The following is an 18545-nucleotide window of genomic DNA, read 5'->3' on the forward strand; positions in this document are numbered from 1 at the left end:
TGCTAGGATAAAACTTGCTATTTAAAAGGGATTTCTTTTATATGAAATATGCTTCCTTTCAACGTTTCCTGCGCCAGCGGCTGCAAAGTTTTCTGCTTGACTTTGTCTACCTGCCGTCGACTGTCAGGAGCGAGAGCGAGAGAGCGAGCGAATGACTGCAGTTGGGCTATGGTGGGTTAGTAGACATTGGTGGGCGCTGCTGCTTATCATAACCTCTGGCATCATCCGTGCGCTTGTGCACAGGTAGTAAACGCCAAGTAGTTGTAAAGTTTGCGCTACGTAAGCGGAAAACTCTAGTAAAAACTCGAATGCGTGTGCTGAGTGGGCATAGATAGGGACGGAGAGGCCATGACTGCGCCATTTTCACAAGTTCTCGCAACAGATAGCGTCCAAATTTAATGACCTTTTATTCAATAAAACAGCGTCAAGCTGAAAACTTTGCCACACTCTCTTTCTCTTCGAGATGCATTGGGCACTTTGTTATTTTTTGTTTGCTTTTATGGCGACATAGTTTGGTTAGCTATATTTTTTGATTTAAATCTTAAATACTTGAAAATATTCTAGAGTAAACGAAATGCCAATGCGAGGGCCACGCAATTATAAATACCATGGCAACATTGTTTGCCTGGCAAGCCAATAAAATTGAGTAAATAAAATTTGTATTCACTTTAGATAATTTTGACGATTTTTCAAGTCGGACAGACAGATGCAAAGAGTTGGCAGCTCTGCGCAGATTCCCTTTCGAAATAAACACAATCATGTGCAAACGTGTTTTTCAAATGGATTACATGAATAAAAGATTTATACACGTAAAGGTAAATCAGTAGCGGGCTACAAAGCCACAGACACACATACAGAGTCAGACAGACAGACAGACGGCCAAAGACGTCTTGTGTGCCAAATCTACCCTTTGTGCTTGGTCATGTCAAATGTAGACGTGTTGGTTAAGATATGCGCACATGTAGGAACATTTTCAGAAAACATCAAATGAAAGTCCCACAGCACAAGACCAAAATAAATAAAAATAAGCAAATTCCACTTGCAACACATGCCTGCCCTGCCATTTTTATTGATTTGTTTATCATGCTACAAGTCCACAATACTCATATACACATACACATAATACATGCGTATATGTATGTGTGATTTCATAAATGTTGTTGCGTTTTTTATTTAACGCATGAAAAACAAAAAAAAACGAAAACAATTTTAACTATTAAAATTTAATCAATTTAGTCTGATGTATAAAACACATATGCTGGCTTAAATTAAATGCACAATACACTAGCGAGAGAGATTATGCATAATCTGGCACTCATCGACGCAGATATGTGTAGTAGGGATACGTGGCGTATGCGCCATACACCGGTGTATACGTATACGCCGCATATGCCGGATAATAAGCCGCTGTTGCAGCTGTGCCACTCAACCACACACCACCGCCTGGCGTCGCATAGTTGGCAGGCGCTACGGCCAGCCACTGAGGCTTCGCTTCCACTCCTAGCAGACAGCAGAGCAGCAGTGTGACCTGTGGAGAGAGAGCAAGTGCCTTTAATAAAGCTATAGATATATAATAGAGTTTGCTTACCAGCAGCAGTTTGAGCAGCATAATGCCGTGTTGTTTGCTATATGCCATACGAATTTTGATTGACAAACTGCTCAGCCATGTCAATCATATTTATAGCCTTCTGTTTTTGCCTGCCAGCCTGCTCACCTGTTCCCAGCCCAGCTGACGTCAGTTGGAAGAGCGTGAGAGCATCATTAATATGTTCGCTGCTGCTGCTCCAGGCCATAAAGCTTATAAATTATAATGTAAGCCTATTTAAAATTGTTGAATTCCGAATCAGCGCAATAAAAGAGAATTCAAAATCAATTCTAAATAAATACAACATGTTAATACACTAACAATGCCAATAAAAAAAAAAGTGGTTATTGACAAAAAGGAACGTATAAACGGGTAAGCTTAACATGCACATAAAATATTTTAAAGTCGAGCACTTAAAATAATTTGATTGAAAACTAAATGTTAAAGCTTTTGCTTTTATACTCTTTATTTTTTTCTAGAATTTGCAATCATTTCTCTTGTGTATCGGCTGCCATCTTTGGAGTGTCAGACCCAACAAGCAACACGCCCTCTCTCTCGCTCTCTTCCTCTCTAGCTATCTTGCTCTATCATGCTGTTGGCTGCCACTAGCAGTAACGCTATTGACGCTTGCCTTTATGCATAAGAAATTTGCGTTTATTTAGACGTTGTAAAAATTATAATTATGTGTGCGTGCTGGGCATGCACATGAGACCAAAAGACTGTCAGCAGCCAGACGAAGAAAAACAAATATGTACGCATACACTATGTGTCTGTGTGTGTGTGTATGTTTAGAAGGCCATATTTTGCGATCAATTCTATTAGATAAGCCCTGTGGATGACGCCTCAAAGCACTTGTGTAAGTCTAGTCAACTGAGCAAACAATGATGTTTTGATAGGCTGAAAATAGCTACAATGCATATGATGTGCAGCAAAAGTTGCGCAACATGTTGCAGCTGCTATAAATAATTAATTTATGTATTATCAGTGTCTAAATATAGCATATAAATTTGCATAAGCGCAGGCTACTGTTGGGCATTGTCGGCCATAAATTTCGATACTTATGCGGCAAGAAATGTATGCTTGAGTTACTTGCGAGCATGCTTTGTGGCAAGTTCATTGAACTCGCTTTGGCTTGACCACGCCCAGCCGCAGTTACAGCAATTACAACTGTAACTACAATTTATGCAGCTTATGGCGACAATTTTCTTTCTGCCAGTTTGCTTTTTTATGCGCTGCTAATTTCAACTGCTTACAAAATGGCGTCCCAACGGCTGGCAGCCATTTTGATGCGCTATAAAAAAAAACAATGTTTAATAATGTTTGTGAAGCTGCTAGGACTCATAAAAGAAAGTTTACAAATTGATTTCTTGAAACTTTATAATTACAGGGTAACTGAAGTTGCTTTGTTGTGAGCTATGCTTTGCGCTCATTTGTTTCGCTTGTTGTTGTACTGCGCTGTGAGCAAGCAGTGCATAATTAAAAAATAGTTGCAACTGTTTACGTGCCCCGTGAGTAAATCCCCCAACCACTGCTGCTGCTACTGCTGCTGCCACCATTTGTTACCTTTTACGCGCTTGTAATTTAATAAAGCGCACCATTTAAATTAATTAACGAGCAGTCCAGCGTTAATGTTGTTACAACTGCAGCTAAACGCAAGCGCTGGCCTTTGTTGTTTTTATTAATTAATTAGTTTAAAAAGTTTCCAATGCAAATGCTTTGCCAGCTCCAGGTACTTATTATCCATGACTGCCAACAGCAGCTCCAACTCTTTGTTACTCATTTTGCCATAACAGACTTCCGTGGAAATCTGCTTGAGGCGCAGCAGATTGGACATGCGTAGCAGCAACAGCTCTCGCTTGCTATCCAATATCTGCTCCATTTTAAGCAAACGCCAGCAGGGCGAGTTGCTTAACAAGAGCGTACGCCGATAATAGCGCCAGGCATGACCACCGCAACTCAGATACGTCTGCAAACCTTCCTTCTGCCGCCGGTCACCAGTGGTATAGGAACGCCAGCCTGTATAACGATGCAGGGCACGATACGCGTCCACTACAAAGCCGCGTATCCAATGCCAGCCCTGCGGATGCTTCTGCTCTAGTCTATGCTGCTTGTACTCATGCATTAAATTACCCTCAATGTCATAATACTTAAGGCATTGACTGCGCAGCATCGCAGCGCGGCGTCTAAGCTTGCGTACCTCCGCCTCCAAAGCTGCTCGCTTTGCCTCCAGTTGATTCTCAATTTCTTCAGTGGGCTCTAGGCATGTCTCATCCAGCAGTATGGTGGCTGGTACAAGATTTGGCTCACAATCTCTCTTGCCATAGCCTTGTGACACTGGCAAAGATTTCTCCGACTCTGTTTCAATTTCTTTAAAAGCGTCGCATAAATCGCAGTTGCAATTGCGCTTGGGTAACTCTGGTATATATTTGCGTATTATTTCTTGTGGCATGGGCGCCTCGTGCAACATTTTTTGCATTGACTTCGTTTGATATATTTCGTAAGCTTGTATTTTGGGTGACTGAATTTTGGGTAACTCCGCCAGCTGCTGCTGCTGCTCCTCATCATCATCATCATCATCACCAGTCAATTCTTCAATTACATTTTGGAGTTCATTTAGTAGCTTCTCCTCTGCATCGATTTGTTCCTGTTCATCTTTCATATACTCGTACTGTTTCTTGTAAGATTTATGTGAATCAAAGCTTTCATAGTCCTGCAGCGCCATAGATCCTGTTACAAAGCTGTCGTAATCATCCTCAGAGCTATCCTCCAGTTGTTGTTGATCTCGTTGTTGATTATACAGCCCCTCAGGACTTGGCAAGTTGTATTTCTCAGCCGATGCTGCAGCCCTAGGTCCAAAAACTCTATACGAAGATTCTAACTCTGTTTCAAATTCCGATTCTGTTTTAGTTTGCACTAGCTCTGAGCTGGACTCGAAGGGCCTGGCTAGATTGGTACTAGGCATCACTTTTTTAAGATTTGGCAAAGTCTCACGGCTCTTTAAGTTTGAATTGCGCTCATGGCGACAATGGAGCAAATCTGTTGCTGCTCTCTCCTTCTTCAAGTCTACCATGCCCTCATAGTCGTCCAGAATATCGTTGAGGTCTCTGCCGCAGTTGCGCATATCGGTAAATGGTGCCTGCAGATAACCCATTTCCTTAAGATGACCATACATCAAGAGCATGAGCCCATTTCGTGCCAATTTCTGTGAATTGGGCGCAGCACGGAAGATGTCCAACCAATAGTGTATAATGCTTTGATCCGATTTGCAGGCAAACTGCTTGAATTTTTTATTATACTTGATAAGCTGACTACTAAAATGTTGGTCCAGGCATTTCTCACAAGGCTTCTCCATTCTTACTAATGTATATTATCAGAACCAAGTTTAAAATAGACTGAAATTTACTTACTTCTGACAATTGTAAGCGTGCTTGAGTGTTGAATGTAAACGGGCAGCACACTGCGTTGGCAGCAGCTCTAGGTGCTAATTGGTTTTTTCCTTTAAGAACAATAAGGCGCTGCGCTGCGGGTGTTGTGTCAGGATTATGATGCTGCGGTCCATGTCTAAGCGTTTTACGACCACGCGCACAACTCTCCAAGCCACAGCCACTTTACTCAGGCAACGTCACTCTGCTATGTGCACCTTGAAGTGTCTTCTAGTCGACCCCCCTCAACGTCAGATACAATAAACAACAGCAGCAGCAGCACCACCAACAACAGCAACATCAACAAAGCATGCGGTTGCTACCTTGGCGCACGCAAATTTTCATTAGCGTAGCGCGCGTATAAATTAGGAAAATGAAGCAGCTGGCGCTTGAGTGCATCACCATGAGTCTTCCAAGCTGCCACTCCCACTCCCACTCCCACTATAAGGTGTATGCATGGGTTGGCTTAACCGCAGCAACAACAACAAAGTGTAGCTACTGTGGTCTGTGGCCTGCTGCCAGCTCCAAACTTGTGAGTATGTATGTGTATGTATGTGTGGCCTGCATAAATTTATATTGTTATAAGCCCGTGCTAGAAAAAAAGCACGCACTACCTGTCCAAAAAATAACAGTCAAGGCAATAGCTGCCCACTTGACATGAACTGAAAGAGGTTTCTGTAAGAAACACAAGCGAACAAAAATTGCCAAAGTTTGAAGTGTTCAAAGTCTGCTTAAATTGCCAAAACGTTGAAAGTTTACCTGGACGGAAGACAAAACTCGTTACTTTAATATTGTTGCTGTCTGGCAACGCTGAATGCGTTGTGTGAACAGCTGGTCACACTGATAATTGGCAAAGCACATTGCACACTAGTTTCGGTTTTTGTGATATGCCCAGCATGAATTTTGACAAGAAATATTGCACTAGTCAAATAAATGGCACTGTATACATGACGACGATGAAGAATCTATCGGAGGAGCAGCTAACGAAGCTTAACGCAGGCGCTGGCGAGGTAATATATGTAAAGAAAACAACTGCAAATAAATTGCTTGCAAATTCGCGCTTCAGATCTATCTGTCCAACATACCCAAGAAATGCAGCGCCAAGCGCATAATGCAAGTTGCGGTTAAACTAGGCGAAGTCTATATGCTACGCCATAAGATTGATTTTCTAAGGGACAGTCGTGGCTTTGCCTATTTACAGTACATCAATGAGACGCATGTGAAAAACACATTGCATGCGTAAGTGGGCGTGGCATTTTGTCATTAAACTATAAATAATTTTCGACATAGCTTACAGCAACTTTTTTGGAATGCCAAGCTCGGAATTAGAGTGAGGAAGTCGCGAAATCAACGTAGATTGCTACTCAACAATGTGGACCGACTAAGCCCAGTGCAGGTGTACCATGAGCTATCGAAATATAGTCAATATATCAAACTCTGCGTGCATGAAGTACAGCCCTACTACTATATATACGTCATAGAGTATCGCAACAATGATAAAGCAGCCATAGCACATCATATGCTGCGCAGCAAAATGGGACACTTTGGCGCGAATGCGTACATCGAATGGCTGGACAAATACCAAGAGAATAATACCAGCCAAACGCTGCCCAGTTGCTGCCTACAGCTGCAGCAACCAGTGACTGAGCAGCAATTGCCCGCTATCCATGAGAAATCCGAGCATGTATGCTTTATAATTTAAGTGCAATTTAACATAGTCTGGCACTAACTTTAGTATTTTTTTTTGAAAAGTTTTTTGTAACAATCAAGCGCTTTCTTTTTTTTTTATGTTGCCACGTAAGTTGTCTGACAATAGCAGCCGCAGCTGCTTGACTTTATTAAAGTCAAAAGGCGCTGAAGCAGCCACAACATGCTGGTTTTTTTTTAATTCATATGCAAATGTATGCAGCATCGTTGTTGTCTTGAGTGCCAACAAGTCCTGGGCGCACTTTAAAGGCAATGCGACAACGGCAACTTGCCCTGCGGCATAATGCAATTAAATGAGTGCATTAAGTGCTGGAGTTGGAGGCTGACGACACCTGCCAGACGACAGCGCTGCTGGTGCAATGATCGAATGCCAGTGGCTGCTCATCCATCAAGGCGACAGCTGCAGCGCATTCTAATGCGATTGTCGCACTTGCTGGCAAACGGATGCTGTGCCGCAACGTCAAACGGATGCTGTTGTCCTTGTCGCAATTAAATTAGAGACTTGCAAATCGAAATGATGAGAAAAAAAACAAACAAACACATACACACACACAGCTTAAGCAATGGAATTTGCATAAAAACGTTAATAAATATTCATTAGATGCTTAACAAGTCAAGCACACACATGTGACATATGCGAGTGCCGTCTGTTGTTGCAGACGATTTGCATTAATTTGTTAATTCAAGCGCAAGTGCCACGCCTGCCATTAAAATTTCAAAAGCATGCTTATGAAACGCAATTACACTGGCTTAGCTTAAGTTTTTTGCATTTACTATTTGTGCTCTAAAGCAAATGTTAAGCTTGGCAGTCAGGCCGGGATTTAGCCAACAAAGTGTGACCTATTTGCTTGCTGGGTGCAGGGCGGCGGCACAGGCAGAGCGCTAAGGACTCAACTACCCACAGTCGCTTATTGAGGCAAGTGCCAATATTTGTTTTCCAAACGCTCTACCTGCCGCTATACATATACATATACACATGCCTGTCTTAACAGGTAGAAAGGCAACTGGCTGAGTAAAGTGACACAGTTTGTTTTTGGCTTGAAGGCGAGGGGCTGAGGATTTAGGTCAGAGATTATGCCTGGCATTTGGGCTGTGCTGGCAGCGACTGCCAAAGCGGAAAGCGAAAGTTATGCACATATTGAGTGCAGGCTTTAAAGACATCGCCCCCCCCACCAGCCACATGCTGCGGTTTTAAGCCGCTACTACTATTTTTTCTACTACTTTTTGTTCTCATACATTTCATGCTAACCGCAGCAGCTGCAAAGAGCATGCCAGATGTGATTGTGTGCAGTGTCCGGCGCACATCCAACAAGCCCCAGTCCAGCACTTAGCGCGACTTTTGATGATTTTTTAAGCAACTTGTCTACTGCGTTTTGTGCGACTGGAAAATGCCATTAGCAACATGCGTCATGCATATGCAACGCGCTTCCTGCAACTGCAACGGCTGTGGTTACACTAAAAGCAGCATGCTAACTTATTCAGGTTATAGTCAAATCGCACAGCCAGCCAACCAGCATGTTGAAGTATTTTAAAGAGGGATTTCAAAAACTTAAAACTGTCAATAGATCGAATGTTAATGAATTAAATTTTACACAACCTTAAAGCGTATTTCACTTTTAATAACTAAATAAATAGCATAGCAAGTGAGGCAAACCATAATCATAATATTTCTTAGGTTTCATTTTGTATTAATCAATTCTATTTTGGGCAGCAGAAATTATAAACTTCAGGCATAAATTGTTAATGACCGCAGGCTGGCACAAAAATTTGAGACCCTACTTTTATGGACTTTCAGTGGGCGTTGGGCGGCCATGGGCATAATCGCCTGAGCTAATGCGTTAAGAGGCGTTTATTCCAGTGGGCTGTTTTTCACACTTGCGCCTACTTATAAATGTATGTATGTATTTTTCTAAATTAATGAAAAAAGTTGTGGGCGCGGCTGGCTGACTGGCTGGGTGTCTGGTTTGCTGGCTTGCTGGTCTGACTCTCAACATAAATTTCAACAACAAAGGCAACATTTATGTATATTTTATGGTATGCTTAGTGTTTACACTAGCACAGCAGAGCAGTGCGATATCCTTGAGGTATTATTAAAAAATTCTTGACTGTCCCTGGAACAAAACAAAACAGCAGCTGGGAGCGATTGTTACAGTTGCTTGTTTCTTTTGGTGCTATCCAAATGAGTTTATGAGCGTGTCATGTTGTTGTCGTCCTTGCTGTAGTCGCTGCTGCTGCTCGCTGCTGCTGCTACGATGTTTATATTGCATATTAAATAAATTTTGGCAGCATAACAATTCCCATACCACTTGCCATATCGCCTCGATGTGTGGTTGTTGCTCTTGTTTCGTTTTGTAACTTTGCTTGTTGACAATAAAATAACATTTTGCACTCACTTATCCAGCTGAGTCTGTTTTGCTGCTCAAGAGTTTTAATGAAAAAAGTTTCGACTACCATAACCATATTTATGCACGCAACAGTACTTACGTATGCATATATACATACATACATATATACACACACTTGTATTTGCTGTGAAAATTGGCTCGTAATAGACTTGTGTGCCGACAGCTTCAAACCTGCTGCGCTTCAGTTCAAAATGCCAGCTATTTTCCATGGCAGTGTGCTTCATTAAAACGCATGCCAATAAATACAATAAAAAGAAGATCAAGTGGAGAGAAGAGAGAAAACACTTCATCATTGCTTGAATTTCTTGTGCAAACTTTCAGGCAAAGCGGCAGGACTATGAACTACGAGCAGCTACGTGGCCATCAATACAATATTGAGCATACGCAACGTGAGCCCTGGCAACGTCTATAGCTGCAGCTGCTATCCCCTGTTCTCTATTCTGGCCTCTAAGCAGCATTTATAGCTTTGGCTGATTGTCTGTTGCTTTGGCGTTCACTTTTAGCTACGGCCATTGAAAATCAATCAATAAAACTTCAGGCCAAGTCAATTGTAAGGAATTTTTTTATACACAGTCATACACACATACCAAGACTTATGCTATGTACAATTTTCAAAAGCTATGCGCTATATTGGAGGCAGCTGCTCATACTTGGCGTCCCAGCTTTAGCATTCCAACTGTTAGTCAAACAGACAATCCGACGAACCGACAGTCATTCATTTATTCAAACTGAACTCAACTCAACTGACAATCGATTATTTTGCGAGCGCAAAGTAAAACATAATATAAAATCAAATCAAATAAAATGCGAAATAAAATCAAATCAAATGAAAATAAAGTAAAATACAGTAGGGTAAAATAAAATATGTTTATATAGCGTTAGCCTCTTGTTGCTGGCGCAAATTCCAAGCACTTTCCACTACACTCGTAGTTTAATTTCATTTCAATTTTGCCTTTTGCCATCAACGTTGCTAGGCGCCATTGCCTTTGGTTCGCTCTTCTATTTTTTCTCTTCTGCTCATTTCGCATTATTTATTGTGCAACAAAAAGCAATGCAAAACTTTGCATTAGCCTGGCAGTCATACATATAGTATATGTGTTTATATATTCTACTTTATTCGTTACGCTTTGTCCGAGCCACACTTTCGTCTACAATTTTGTTACAGAAATTCATTATCAACGGATGCCGCTTAAGTGCACACTGAATTCAATTAAAGTTCAACCAATGCACATACATACATATGCAGGCGAACAGCGAGAAAAGAGAATAAAATAAAACACTATACTTAATATATAAATATTCTATTGCATTAAAAAGTGCATAATTTGTAGATGACCTAAAGTTTTACACTTTTATTTACACTGCACCAAAAATTAACACATGGTACATGAGAACCGCGGACATCGAGCGCGACCTCAAAGTACCAAAAATTGGCGACAGAATCCAAGCAATTGCCAAAAAATTTACGGAGCGACTTGGAGCTCATCCGAACAGCCTAGCTAGACGCCTAACGCCGAGTCATCGCACAACAGTCAGGAGAAGATTAAAACGACACCACCCTCAAGACCTGCTGGCTCGGGTCTTGACCTGATAATCTTATATCCGCTTATATCCTAGGCACTAATATCCTCAATTTATATTCAATTTATATCTATTATGTTTGTTCATAATTATTCCTTTGTTATTATTATTATTATTCTGATTTGTTTAAGTTGCCCAATCAGGTAACAGTGCACATATCCTTGATATTAATTCTTTAATAAAAAAAAATTAACACAGCCTGCTTTTAGGGCTAGCTCGCATAACGAATGATTCGCTTGCATCGCTCTCATTGTATTTTAAGAAGCGGCGTATAATTTGTAACGAACGACTTATGTATATCAGCTTACAAGCATCACACATACCAATTAGTTAGTAACAATACCTTCAAGAAATACAGGCACCATCGAAAAATCAAATCATAACTTAAATTTTTGAAGGCTTTAGCTTTACTGCTAATGCAAAGCCTAGTCTAACTTTTGAGCTACAAATGGGCATTTAACTTTGGCTAATCATGCTTGTAAGTATCTTGTAACTTTGTGTGTGTCTGAGTGTGGATAAGCTAACTCAACTGCATAACGATTATTGCAGCGCACACAACTTTCACTCTAACAGGCCAGCAGCTGTACTTATATATATATATATTTTCCGCTTCAAAATTTGTAACGCTGCATAGGCCACTTTGGTTTTGGCCCCAAGATGCTGGTGAATGCTTCCTGCATGCCTTTTCCTGTGGCTTGCTCCTGCCCTGCACTGCTTCAACTGCAGCTGCTTGGGCTCTGCTGTTGCTGCGGTGGCCATTATTTCCTGTATTTAATTGCACTTCTCTCGGCTGCGGTTTTCTGCTACATTTGTTGCAGCTTACATCACGCCCGAACTACGATAATGTACTTTGACCAAAACGCTTTGACTCGGTGCCAGAGCCCTTACCTTATATCCTGCTGGTCTGCTTTTTAAGTTGCCTTCAACTTTATTTTTTGTTGGCTCTTTCTTTTTCGGTGTACTCTTTGACGTGTTTGTTGGTCAGCCTTCAAATGATTTATACTTTAATAAGCGTGCACAGGACATGCTGAGAAATTAGATGTGTCCACCCGCATGCTGCCACTACACACCAATAGCAGCTGCCCCCTTGACCCCTCATAAAAGGAATTTGCGCAATTTATGAGCAGCAAAGCATAAAAAATTTCTATGGCAGCAAAAATTCCAAAGCAACCGGCAGAGAAATTAAACAGCTTGGCCTGAGATATTTCCAGCTTATCGGCAGCTGTATGTGTGTGAGTCTGGAAAATATTTGCAGTATTTTAAGCGATTATTTATGCCAGCGAAAGGTGCGAACGCTCACGCAATATATGCACATAACCCATACTATACATGTGCGTTATAGCCATGGAGCCGTTCAACTGGGAGCGACACTAACAAGTGGCAAAGGCAGCCAGACAAACGTAAAGCATTTGTATAATTATCAGCAGGCGACGTGCTGCATTCCAAATTGAGTGCGTCCTTTTAGGGCAAAAGGCTTAAAGGACTGGCAAATTAAATTAGCAACAATTTACTGCAAGGCCAGCCTAGAATTAACATTAATTGGTGAACGTTCCTAAGAGAATTGCCAAGTCACCGGGGTGCTCGAATTAACATAATTGATTTCAATACAACGCAAAAGTAAATGTTATGCTGCAGATAAACTCAAATGGCAGTAAAGGATGTTTAGAAATTAATATCTATTTAGTACACATCCCTTTTTAATAAAGAACATTTTGCTTTCTAAGAAGTTTCTAAGCAAGCAGCAATTTGAACATTTTAATTGTTCATTTCAATTTTCAAACTTTTTTTATGACTTGGCAACATTTGCTTTTTCTGCCTAATAGCAAGACTTGCCTAAACCAAAATTCGAAAATTAAAATAATTCATATTCCCAACCTTTATTATTATTATTGGCATATTAGAAATTTCGAATTCTTATAAAATATGTATGAGCTAAGTGAGAGTGCCTTGGATCGGCACTTTGAGTCGCAGCAGCGCATCATGGGCTGCGCTTTAATTGAGAATGTAAACAAGGCAAACTTTATGATTAGCCAACGCTGGCTACAGAGATTCCATCGAGCGAGCAGCGCTGAAAAGTACGCGAGAAACTGCCTAATGCTGCTCATGTATGGTCAGCTGCGTGAGATGGGCAAGCTGACCAAGCCTTTTGTGGAGGTGCACAATGTCGAGGCATCACTTGAGGATGTGCTGCATATCTATCAGAGCAGCATGGACAATGAGGCTTCCCAACAGCAAAAGCTGGAGCTGCATACCGATGCCGAAGTGGCACCCAACAGACTGCCGCAGTTTAATGACACAACGGATGATTTGTCCAGCTTTGGCGGCAGTCTACGCTCGGCAGGCTCGCAGCTGCTGAGCCTCAAGCGGCACTCGGAGCCAACGGAGGACACAGAGTTTGAGCGCAGATCACTTGAGAATCGCATGCTGCTCAAGGAGATTGATTCGCTGCATGCACGCACGCTGGAGAACGAGGAGCAGTTCAAGCTAACGAACTCATCCATAGAGCATAAGATCACACAAAGCCAGTTGCCCATGCATGGGCCTCGCAGCACGGCATTGATGCTGCGCATTGAGCAGAGCGTGCGGCTGGCTATGTCACGGCTCAAGCACTGGCCAACAGCCGACAAGGGTCCACTCAACTTTTTGGCCATTTGTCTGAATGAGCTGCTTGTGGATGAGCCTGACATACGCGCACAGTTGCCGCTGCTGGATCGCAAGCTGGAGCATTTGTTGCACAACATGTTTGAGCATGCGGCTGAGCGACGTGAGAAGAATCTACGCATTGTCTATGATCAACTGTTCAAACAACAACAGGAGATGCTGGAAGCCAAGCAGCAGTTGCTTAGCAAGGAGCAGCAAACTGTCATTGAGACGCGTAAGCAACTGCAGGCGCATATGAAAGAATTCGAGCTACGTGAGCAACTTCACTGGGAGCGCCAAGCAGATGCCGCCACACAATGCAACCCAGAGCAGCTACGTCTCAGCGGCGGCGGTGGCGGGGGCGGAGGCAACGGACGTGGCACAAAATACAGAAAAGGCAGCGCCCGCTCCCGAGCTACTAATAGAATTAAATTTCAAGCTGAGCAGCACAGCAGCAGCGAAAGCTGCCCAGAGTGCGTAGCTGAACGTAAGGTGTGCCCATCCATAGCCTCAATATCCAATGCACCCACTCCCGTGCACACAGCGTGGCAATCCAGCGAGGATCTCTACGAGTCCTGCACTTGTAAATACTGCTCAACGCCATCAGCAGACGAGCAACCGAAGTCGCATTATAGCAAGTGCTAGGCCCTTATGTACATAGTTGATATATATACATAACATCTTATATATTTTCTAGTTCACTGCAATTCATGTGTTAAAAATTATTAATTGCACATCAATAGTTTCTAAAGTGAGTTTTTTTTACACGCACACATACGCTGCTGTCAATTGCCTGGACGCTGCTAAAGTTTTAATGTGGTTTTAATTTGCTCTTAATCACTAAAAACTTGGCCAACTTGCCAACCAAGTTCTTCGACTTGGCGAATTTCAACGCACTTGCAAAAACAACAACAACTATAACTGCAAAGGCGAACAGCTTTGCTCGTAATTAGTTTTTAAGCGCAATACTATGTGTGCGAGTGTATGTGTGTATCTGTGTGTGTGTGTGTGTGTAGCATTAGATATGACAGCATGCAGTTAAGCACTTCTTAAGGACAACAGCGATGGCGATAATGGGCACCAGGATAATAACTGCAATTGATTTTCTTGCCAAGTTTTCCAAGTTTGTGTGCTGAAGACACTTTGCTGCAATAAGTTTTTTTTTTCTAATTGCAATTTACAGCATTGATAGCAATTTCTTGCAAAAAATATATATAAAGAGCGCAGTACATAATCTCAATATCGAAGCTTGAGTAAATCATATTTCTTAGACGCCCTAGCTAATAACAAGTTTAAACCCATTTATTAAATTCATGCATTTAAATATTTTTTATACCAACTTGAACTGAAAAATGTCCAGTGAAATTAAATTTTTGTTCACGACTCGCTGTCAAAAGAGTTCAAACATTTTATAAATTTGATAAAGCAGAGAATTTTGTAATAAGTAGATGATAGTGCGCTGCACTTTGCGAGACCCCAAAACAAGAAGACGTGAGAAAACGGGGAAACCCATAAAGTTTGCAGCAGCTGAGTTGTAACTGACAAAAAATAAAAGTTGCAAAGAAAATGTACGTAGCTGCAACATGGACACGCCTCACTTGCCGCTGCAGCTGCCTGACAATAGCTCAAAATATGCACCACCAAGACCACCGAAGTACCTCGAGTGGGTGGGCGTGATGTAAAGCTGGGTGGAGTTGAGCGAACAAGAGTGCGCAAAAAGTAAGTGTGCGAAAAAGTTTGCAATTTGGGCTTTAATGATGCGCACAGACAGCAGCTAAAGTTGGAACTAAGGAACCGCCAAGAGTATTACGAGCACTAAAATATATAATTTGAGCTGTGTGACTTTGAAGGAAATGGCGCAAAGACATTAGCGACATTAAATTAATGACAAATTTGCGAATGCATTGTTCCCACTGAAAGCAAAAACAACCAAAAAAATAAAAAAGAAGAGAAAACAATTGCTTACAAAATGCTGCGAGAGAGGAGTGGGAAAATATGACAAAAGTGAAAAGTCACCAAACCAGCGTTGAGGAAAATTTATGTGCGCTGCGTAGCCAAGCAATTACGGCCAGCTCACACACACACACACAGAGTGTGACAAAGCAGCTGTGGCCAAGCGAGGACCACAACTTTACTTTGGCTCTTAAAAAAAGGAAAACTGAATTGCAGCAAGGCAGCGGCAACGGCAAAGGCAAAGTGCACTACACAGCCATTATCAGGGCAAAGCAACTACACGCTGGAGTCGGCACTTCCAAGCTTGTTGTAGTATTTATCACAACCAACGGTTGCCTTAATGGTTTCCTGTTACGAGCAACAACTTTGCTTAGTGCTCCACTGACAATATGCAGTGTTACATCTTATGCCTCAAAGTGGCTATTTGGGCTACAAAATGCTACAGATTCAAATGGTCTTTGCTATATTTAGTTATTTAGTTTTACAATGTAGCTTCTTTAGCTGCTTTGTTGCTAAAGTGCCGCTTGGCAAAAGTCTCGCCCACAATGAGCGGAAATACCAAACTAGCCTCGGCATACACCTTCACAGGTGTGGCTTCCTTGCGTATTTTGCCCCAGGATACGGCCTCATCTGGTCTGGCACCGCTGTCGCTGCCATCAAACTCGGAGGCAGTGTTAATGAAAACGGAATAGTCGGCACCATTTCGCATAAGATTCGCATTACAAATGTGATGCTTAATGACTCCGCCGCCTACTATAATCATGCCACTGTTAACGGCTTTTACAGCCATGGTGTTGAGCCTTCGCAGGTCGGAAAGTATGTCCAGCACCAGACCAGGCTGTCTGAATGAATGAAAGTACATCATGTCGCCCAAGCTGCCGTCTGTTAATGCCGGGCAATAGACGGGAATTTGGTTCTTTGCCGCCCAGTAGTATATGGAGCTAGGATCTCCTATACGCTCGCCAAGTCTTTGTATAATACGCGATGGCGACCACACTGTGCCCTTGCTGCGCTGCTCTTCCAGCATTTCATCCAGCAGTGGCATAAGCCAATCCTCAAACTTACAGTAGTTGTCATTTGGCACCAACAGATTGCCTATGCGATTGATTCCGCGATCACGCAGCTCGCGTCCGTTTAATTCAAACGATCCCATAAATGTGGGTGCTAGGCACTTGATAAAATCCTCTTCCACACCGCCAGCTGTTGTGACAATGCAATCAATCATGCGATGCTCAGCCAGAAAGCGCAATGTCTCACGCATGCCCGACGACACGAGATTTGAGGTGTATCCCAGAAACACGGTGCACTTACTCCGCCTTTTAATGAATTCATCTGTTTCGTGTATATCCTCTTGTTCAGCATCCAACGGCTGTGCCCTGCAATCTAGCTGTCAGTGTTTAGTACTATAAATATGTGCAGTAACCTTAGGCACTCACCATTCTGTTAATTTCCTTTATGGCAAGCCCCAGATTTGTGGCCTGGAAGCCAGTGTTCACATAAGACTCGAAAAGCTTGCTGTAATCCACACCCTGATTAAAATCATAGCCCTCAACCTTGGGTGTGTTTTCAGGAATGCGTTCGCTGCGCTTCAGAACCGCATCCTTAGCGATTTCCGGCTCGGACGACATAATAACAAACTTCTAATAATAACAAACAACAAGCGGTTTTAAACGCACATGTGTTTGTCCATGTGTGGGACAAAGAAAGCAACATTATGGTTATCGATAGTTGATTCATTATCGTTAACAGCTGCTCGATACAGTGCTGCCATGGTGGCAGTGCATTGCCATCTCTTTTCTTCATTATTTATTGGCCAACCACCACATCTAAAACAAAGTACTCGGATTCACAACCCAAAATTTAAGGTATGACAAATGCAAAATAAAGCAATTTCTTCTAACTATTAAGTTACCGAACATGTTTTCTTTTCACTCAACAAGCAGCCTGAATTAATCAGCAATCAGCACTCGAGACGCAAAGCTTTGATATCAAGGCTGGAACCAGCAAACGCAGACGCTAGCAATAACTCATTTTTGTTCGCTCACTAGCAAGCAACAGCAACCCAACAAACAAACATAGCAAAATGATAAAACTTTTCACGCTGAAGCAACAAAAAAAAGACGGCGACCAAACGGCACGAGGTGGACAGCAAAAGAAGGCATCAGCTGCGCAGCTACGCATACAAAAAGGTAAATCTTAAATTTTCAAGGGAACTATTTGTGTAGATGCCACCCCTGTACCATCACCAACACTAATACAAACAACAACAATGCCATTTGCAGATATCAATGAACTGAACCTGCCAAAAACTTGTGCAACGGAGTTTCCAGATCCCGATGACTTGCTCAACTTTAAATTGATAATATCACCTGACGAGGGCTTCTACAGAGATGGTCGATTTGTATTCAATTTCCGTGTCGGCTCCAATTACCCGCACGAGCCGCCGAAAGTGAAGTGTGCCACGCAAGTGTATCATCCCAACATCGATCTGGAGGGCAATGTGTGCTTAAACATTTTGCGCGAGGACTGGAATCCTGTGCTAACCATCAATTCCATTGTCTATGGCTTGCAGTTTCTGTTTTTGGTATAGCATTTTACAACTTCATATTGCGACAATTTATTTAATGCTAGTTATGATTTTTGCAGGAACCTAACCCGGAAGATCCACTTAATAAAGAGGCCGCTGATGTGCTGCAAAGTAACCGTCGTCAGTTTGAGTATAATGTGAAAAAGGCCATGCGAGGCGGTTGCGTTGGCGAGACTTTCTTCGAATGCTGTCTCAAGTGATATAGGAAATCAAAAGATTTTAATTTAAGTTACGGCATCTGTCTGCTACCTGCCCACATAGTCTTCATGGCGATGATGTCAGCTTACGGTGGATGCGCTTTTATTAGTTTTACACAACAACAAAAACACACACACTAACGGATGCAACGGGCACAAAGGCAACAACAATACCAGGCAGATGGGCCGCTGAAGAATACAACAAAAGCAACATCATAATAAAATCCATTGCGAAACAAAAATAATATCATATGAACAAGTCCAGTCATCAATTATTTTTATTGTTTTTGTTTTTTGCATAAACATGTTCTGTAACTCGGAATAGTTGGGAGACAGTTCAAGTTTATCATATAGAAATCTCTATATATGTATGTGTATGTTTCTTTGTTTGTCTTTAAAGCGCTGCAGTACTCCAGATTGTGATATGATTTCTATTAAACTCATCATTTTACGCTTTTGTGCTCCATT

At 42.0% G+C, this 18545-nt stretch overlaps 6 protein-coding genes across 7 annotated transcripts; 3 read left to right on the forward strand and 3 right to left on the reverse strand.

The window, feature by feature from the left end:
- Window positions 1-1213: 1213 nt before the first annotated feature.
- On the reverse strand, window positions 1214-1683 carry LOC108599320. Its single transcript, XM_017986122.2, has 2 exons — window positions 1589-1683; window positions 1214-1528 (listed from the first exon to the last, which is right to left on the reverse strand). Exons 1-2 carry the CDS (start codon window positions 1634-1636, stop codon window positions 1316-1318), a joined length of 261 nt encoding a protein of 86 aa, XP_017841611.1. The 5' UTR covers window positions 1637-1683; the 3' UTR covers window positions 1214-1315.
- A 1507-nt stretch (window positions 1684-3190) lies between these two features.
- Window positions 3191-4960, reverse strand: LOC108598810. The gene has a single exon (XM_017985553.2). The coding sequence runs from the start codon at window positions 4935-4937 to the stop codon at window positions 3264-3266; it is 1674 nt and encodes a 557-aa protein (XP_017841042.2). The 5' UTR covers window positions 4938-4960; the 3' UTR covers window positions 3191-3263.
- Window positions 4961-5838: 878 nt separating this feature from the next.
- On the forward strand, window positions 5839-6726 carry LOC108599351 (CG32364). Its single transcript, XM_017986154.2, has 3 exons — window positions 5839-6017; window positions 6074-6246; window positions 6298-6726. Exons 1-3 carry the CDS (start codon window positions 5895-5897, stop codon window positions 6707-6709), a joined length of 708 nt encoding a protein of 235 aa, XP_017841643.2. The 5' UTR covers window positions 5839-5894; the 3' UTR covers window positions 6710-6726.
- A 5810-nt stretch (window positions 6727-12536) lies between these two features.
- Window positions 12537-14074, forward strand: LOC108598273. The gene has a single exon (XM_017984889.2). It carries the CDS (start codon window positions 12624-12626, stop codon window positions 13983-13985), a length of 1362 nt encoding a protein of 453 aa, XP_017840378.2. The 5' UTR covers window positions 12537-12623; the 3' UTR covers window positions 13986-14074.
- Window positions 14075-15730: 1656 nt separating this feature from the next.
- Window positions 15731-16989, reverse strand: LOC108600453 (probable deoxyhypusine synthase). The gene is made up of 2 exons (XM_017988041.2): window positions 16730-16989; window positions 15731-16680 (listed from the first exon to the last, which is right to left on the reverse strand). Exons 1-2 carry the CDS (start codon window positions 16919-16921, stop codon window positions 15775-15777), a joined length of 1098 nt encoding a protein of 365 aa, XP_017843530.1. The 5' UTR covers window positions 16922-16989; the 3' UTR covers window positions 15731-15774.
- Window positions 16990-17076: 87 nt separating this feature from the next.
- Window positions 17077-18538, forward strand: LOC108600454 (nedd8-conjugating enzyme UbcE2M). 2 transcript variants are annotated; one of them, XM_017988042.1, is made up of 4 exons: window positions 17077-17158; window positions 17237-17482; window positions 17576-17877; window positions 17940-18538. In XM_017988042.1, exons 2-4 carry the CDS (start codon window positions 17377-17379, stop codon window positions 18078-18080), a joined length of 549 nt encoding a protein of 182 aa, XP_017843531.1. In that variant the 5' UTR covers window positions 17077-17158; window positions 17237-17376; the 3' UTR covers window positions 18081-18538. The 2 variants fall into 2 exon arrangements, with proteins under 2 accessions (XP_017843531.1, XP_017843532.1); XM_017988043.1 differs by having other exon boundaries at window positions 17129-17158; window positions 17234-17482.
- Window positions 18539-18545: the final 7 nt, after the last annotated feature.

The sequence above is a fragment of the Drosophila busckii genome, chromosome 3L (assembly GCF_011750605.1).
Source record: "Drosophila busckii strain San Diego stock center, stock number 13000-0081.31 chromosome 3L, ASM1175060v1, whole genome shotgun sequence".
In the NCBI taxonomy this organism is placed as follows: Eukaryota; Metazoa; Arthropoda; class Insecta; order Diptera; family Drosophilidae; genus Drosophila; species Drosophila busckii.

Excerpts from the sequence above, each read along its gene's own strand:
- LOC108600454 (XM_017988042.1), top strand. The coding sequence starts at position 17,377 with ATGATAAAACTTTTCACGCTGAAGCAACAAAAAAAAGACGGCGACCAA. Across the intron at positions 17,483-17,575 it reads GCAGCTACGCATACAAAAAG|ATATCAATGAACTGAACCTG; the intron begins GTAAATCTTAAA and ends TGCCATTTGCAG. Across the intron at positions 17,878-17,939 it reads GCTTGCAGTTTCTGTTTTTG|GAACCTAACCCGGAAGATCC; the intron begins GTATAGCATTTT and ends TGATTTTTGCAG.
- LOC108599351 (XM_017986154.2), top strand. The coding sequence starts at position 5,895 with ATGCCCAGCATGAATTTTGACAAGAAATATTGCACTAGTCAAATAAAT. Across the intron at positions 6,018-6,073 it reads TTAACGCAGGCGCTGGCGAG|ATCTATCTGTCCAACATACC; the intron begins GTAATATATGTA and ends TTCGCGCTTCAG. Across the intron at positions 6,247-6,297 it reads GTGAAAAACACATTGCATGC|CTTACAGCAACTTTTTTGGA; the intron begins GTAAGTGGGCGT and ends TTTTCGACATAG.
- LOC108598810 (XM_017985553.2), bottom strand. The coding sequence starts at position 4,937 with ATGGAGAAGCCTTGTGAGAAATGCCTGGACCAACATTTTAGTAGTCAG.
- LOC108600453 (XM_017988041.2), bottom strand. The coding sequence starts at position 16,921 with ATGTCGTCCGAGCCGGAAATCGCTAAGGATGCGGTTCTGAAGCGCAGC. Across the intron at positions 16,681-16,729 it reads TAAAGGAAATTAACAGAATG|CTAGATTGCAGGGCACAGCC; the intron begins GTGAGTGCCTAA and ends AAACACTGACAG.
- LOC108598273 (XM_017984889.2), top strand. The coding sequence starts at position 12,624 with ATGTATGAGCTAAGTGAGAGTGCCTTGGATCGGCACTTTGAGTCGCAG.
- LOC108599320 (XM_017986122.2), bottom strand. The coding sequence starts at position 1,636 with ATGGCATATAGCAAACAACACGGCATTATGCTGCTCAAACTGCTGCTG. Across the intron at positions 1,529-1,588 it reads TGCTGCTCAAACTGCTGCTG|GTCACACTGCTGCTCTGCTG; the intron begins GTAAGCAAACTC and ends CTCTCTCCACAG.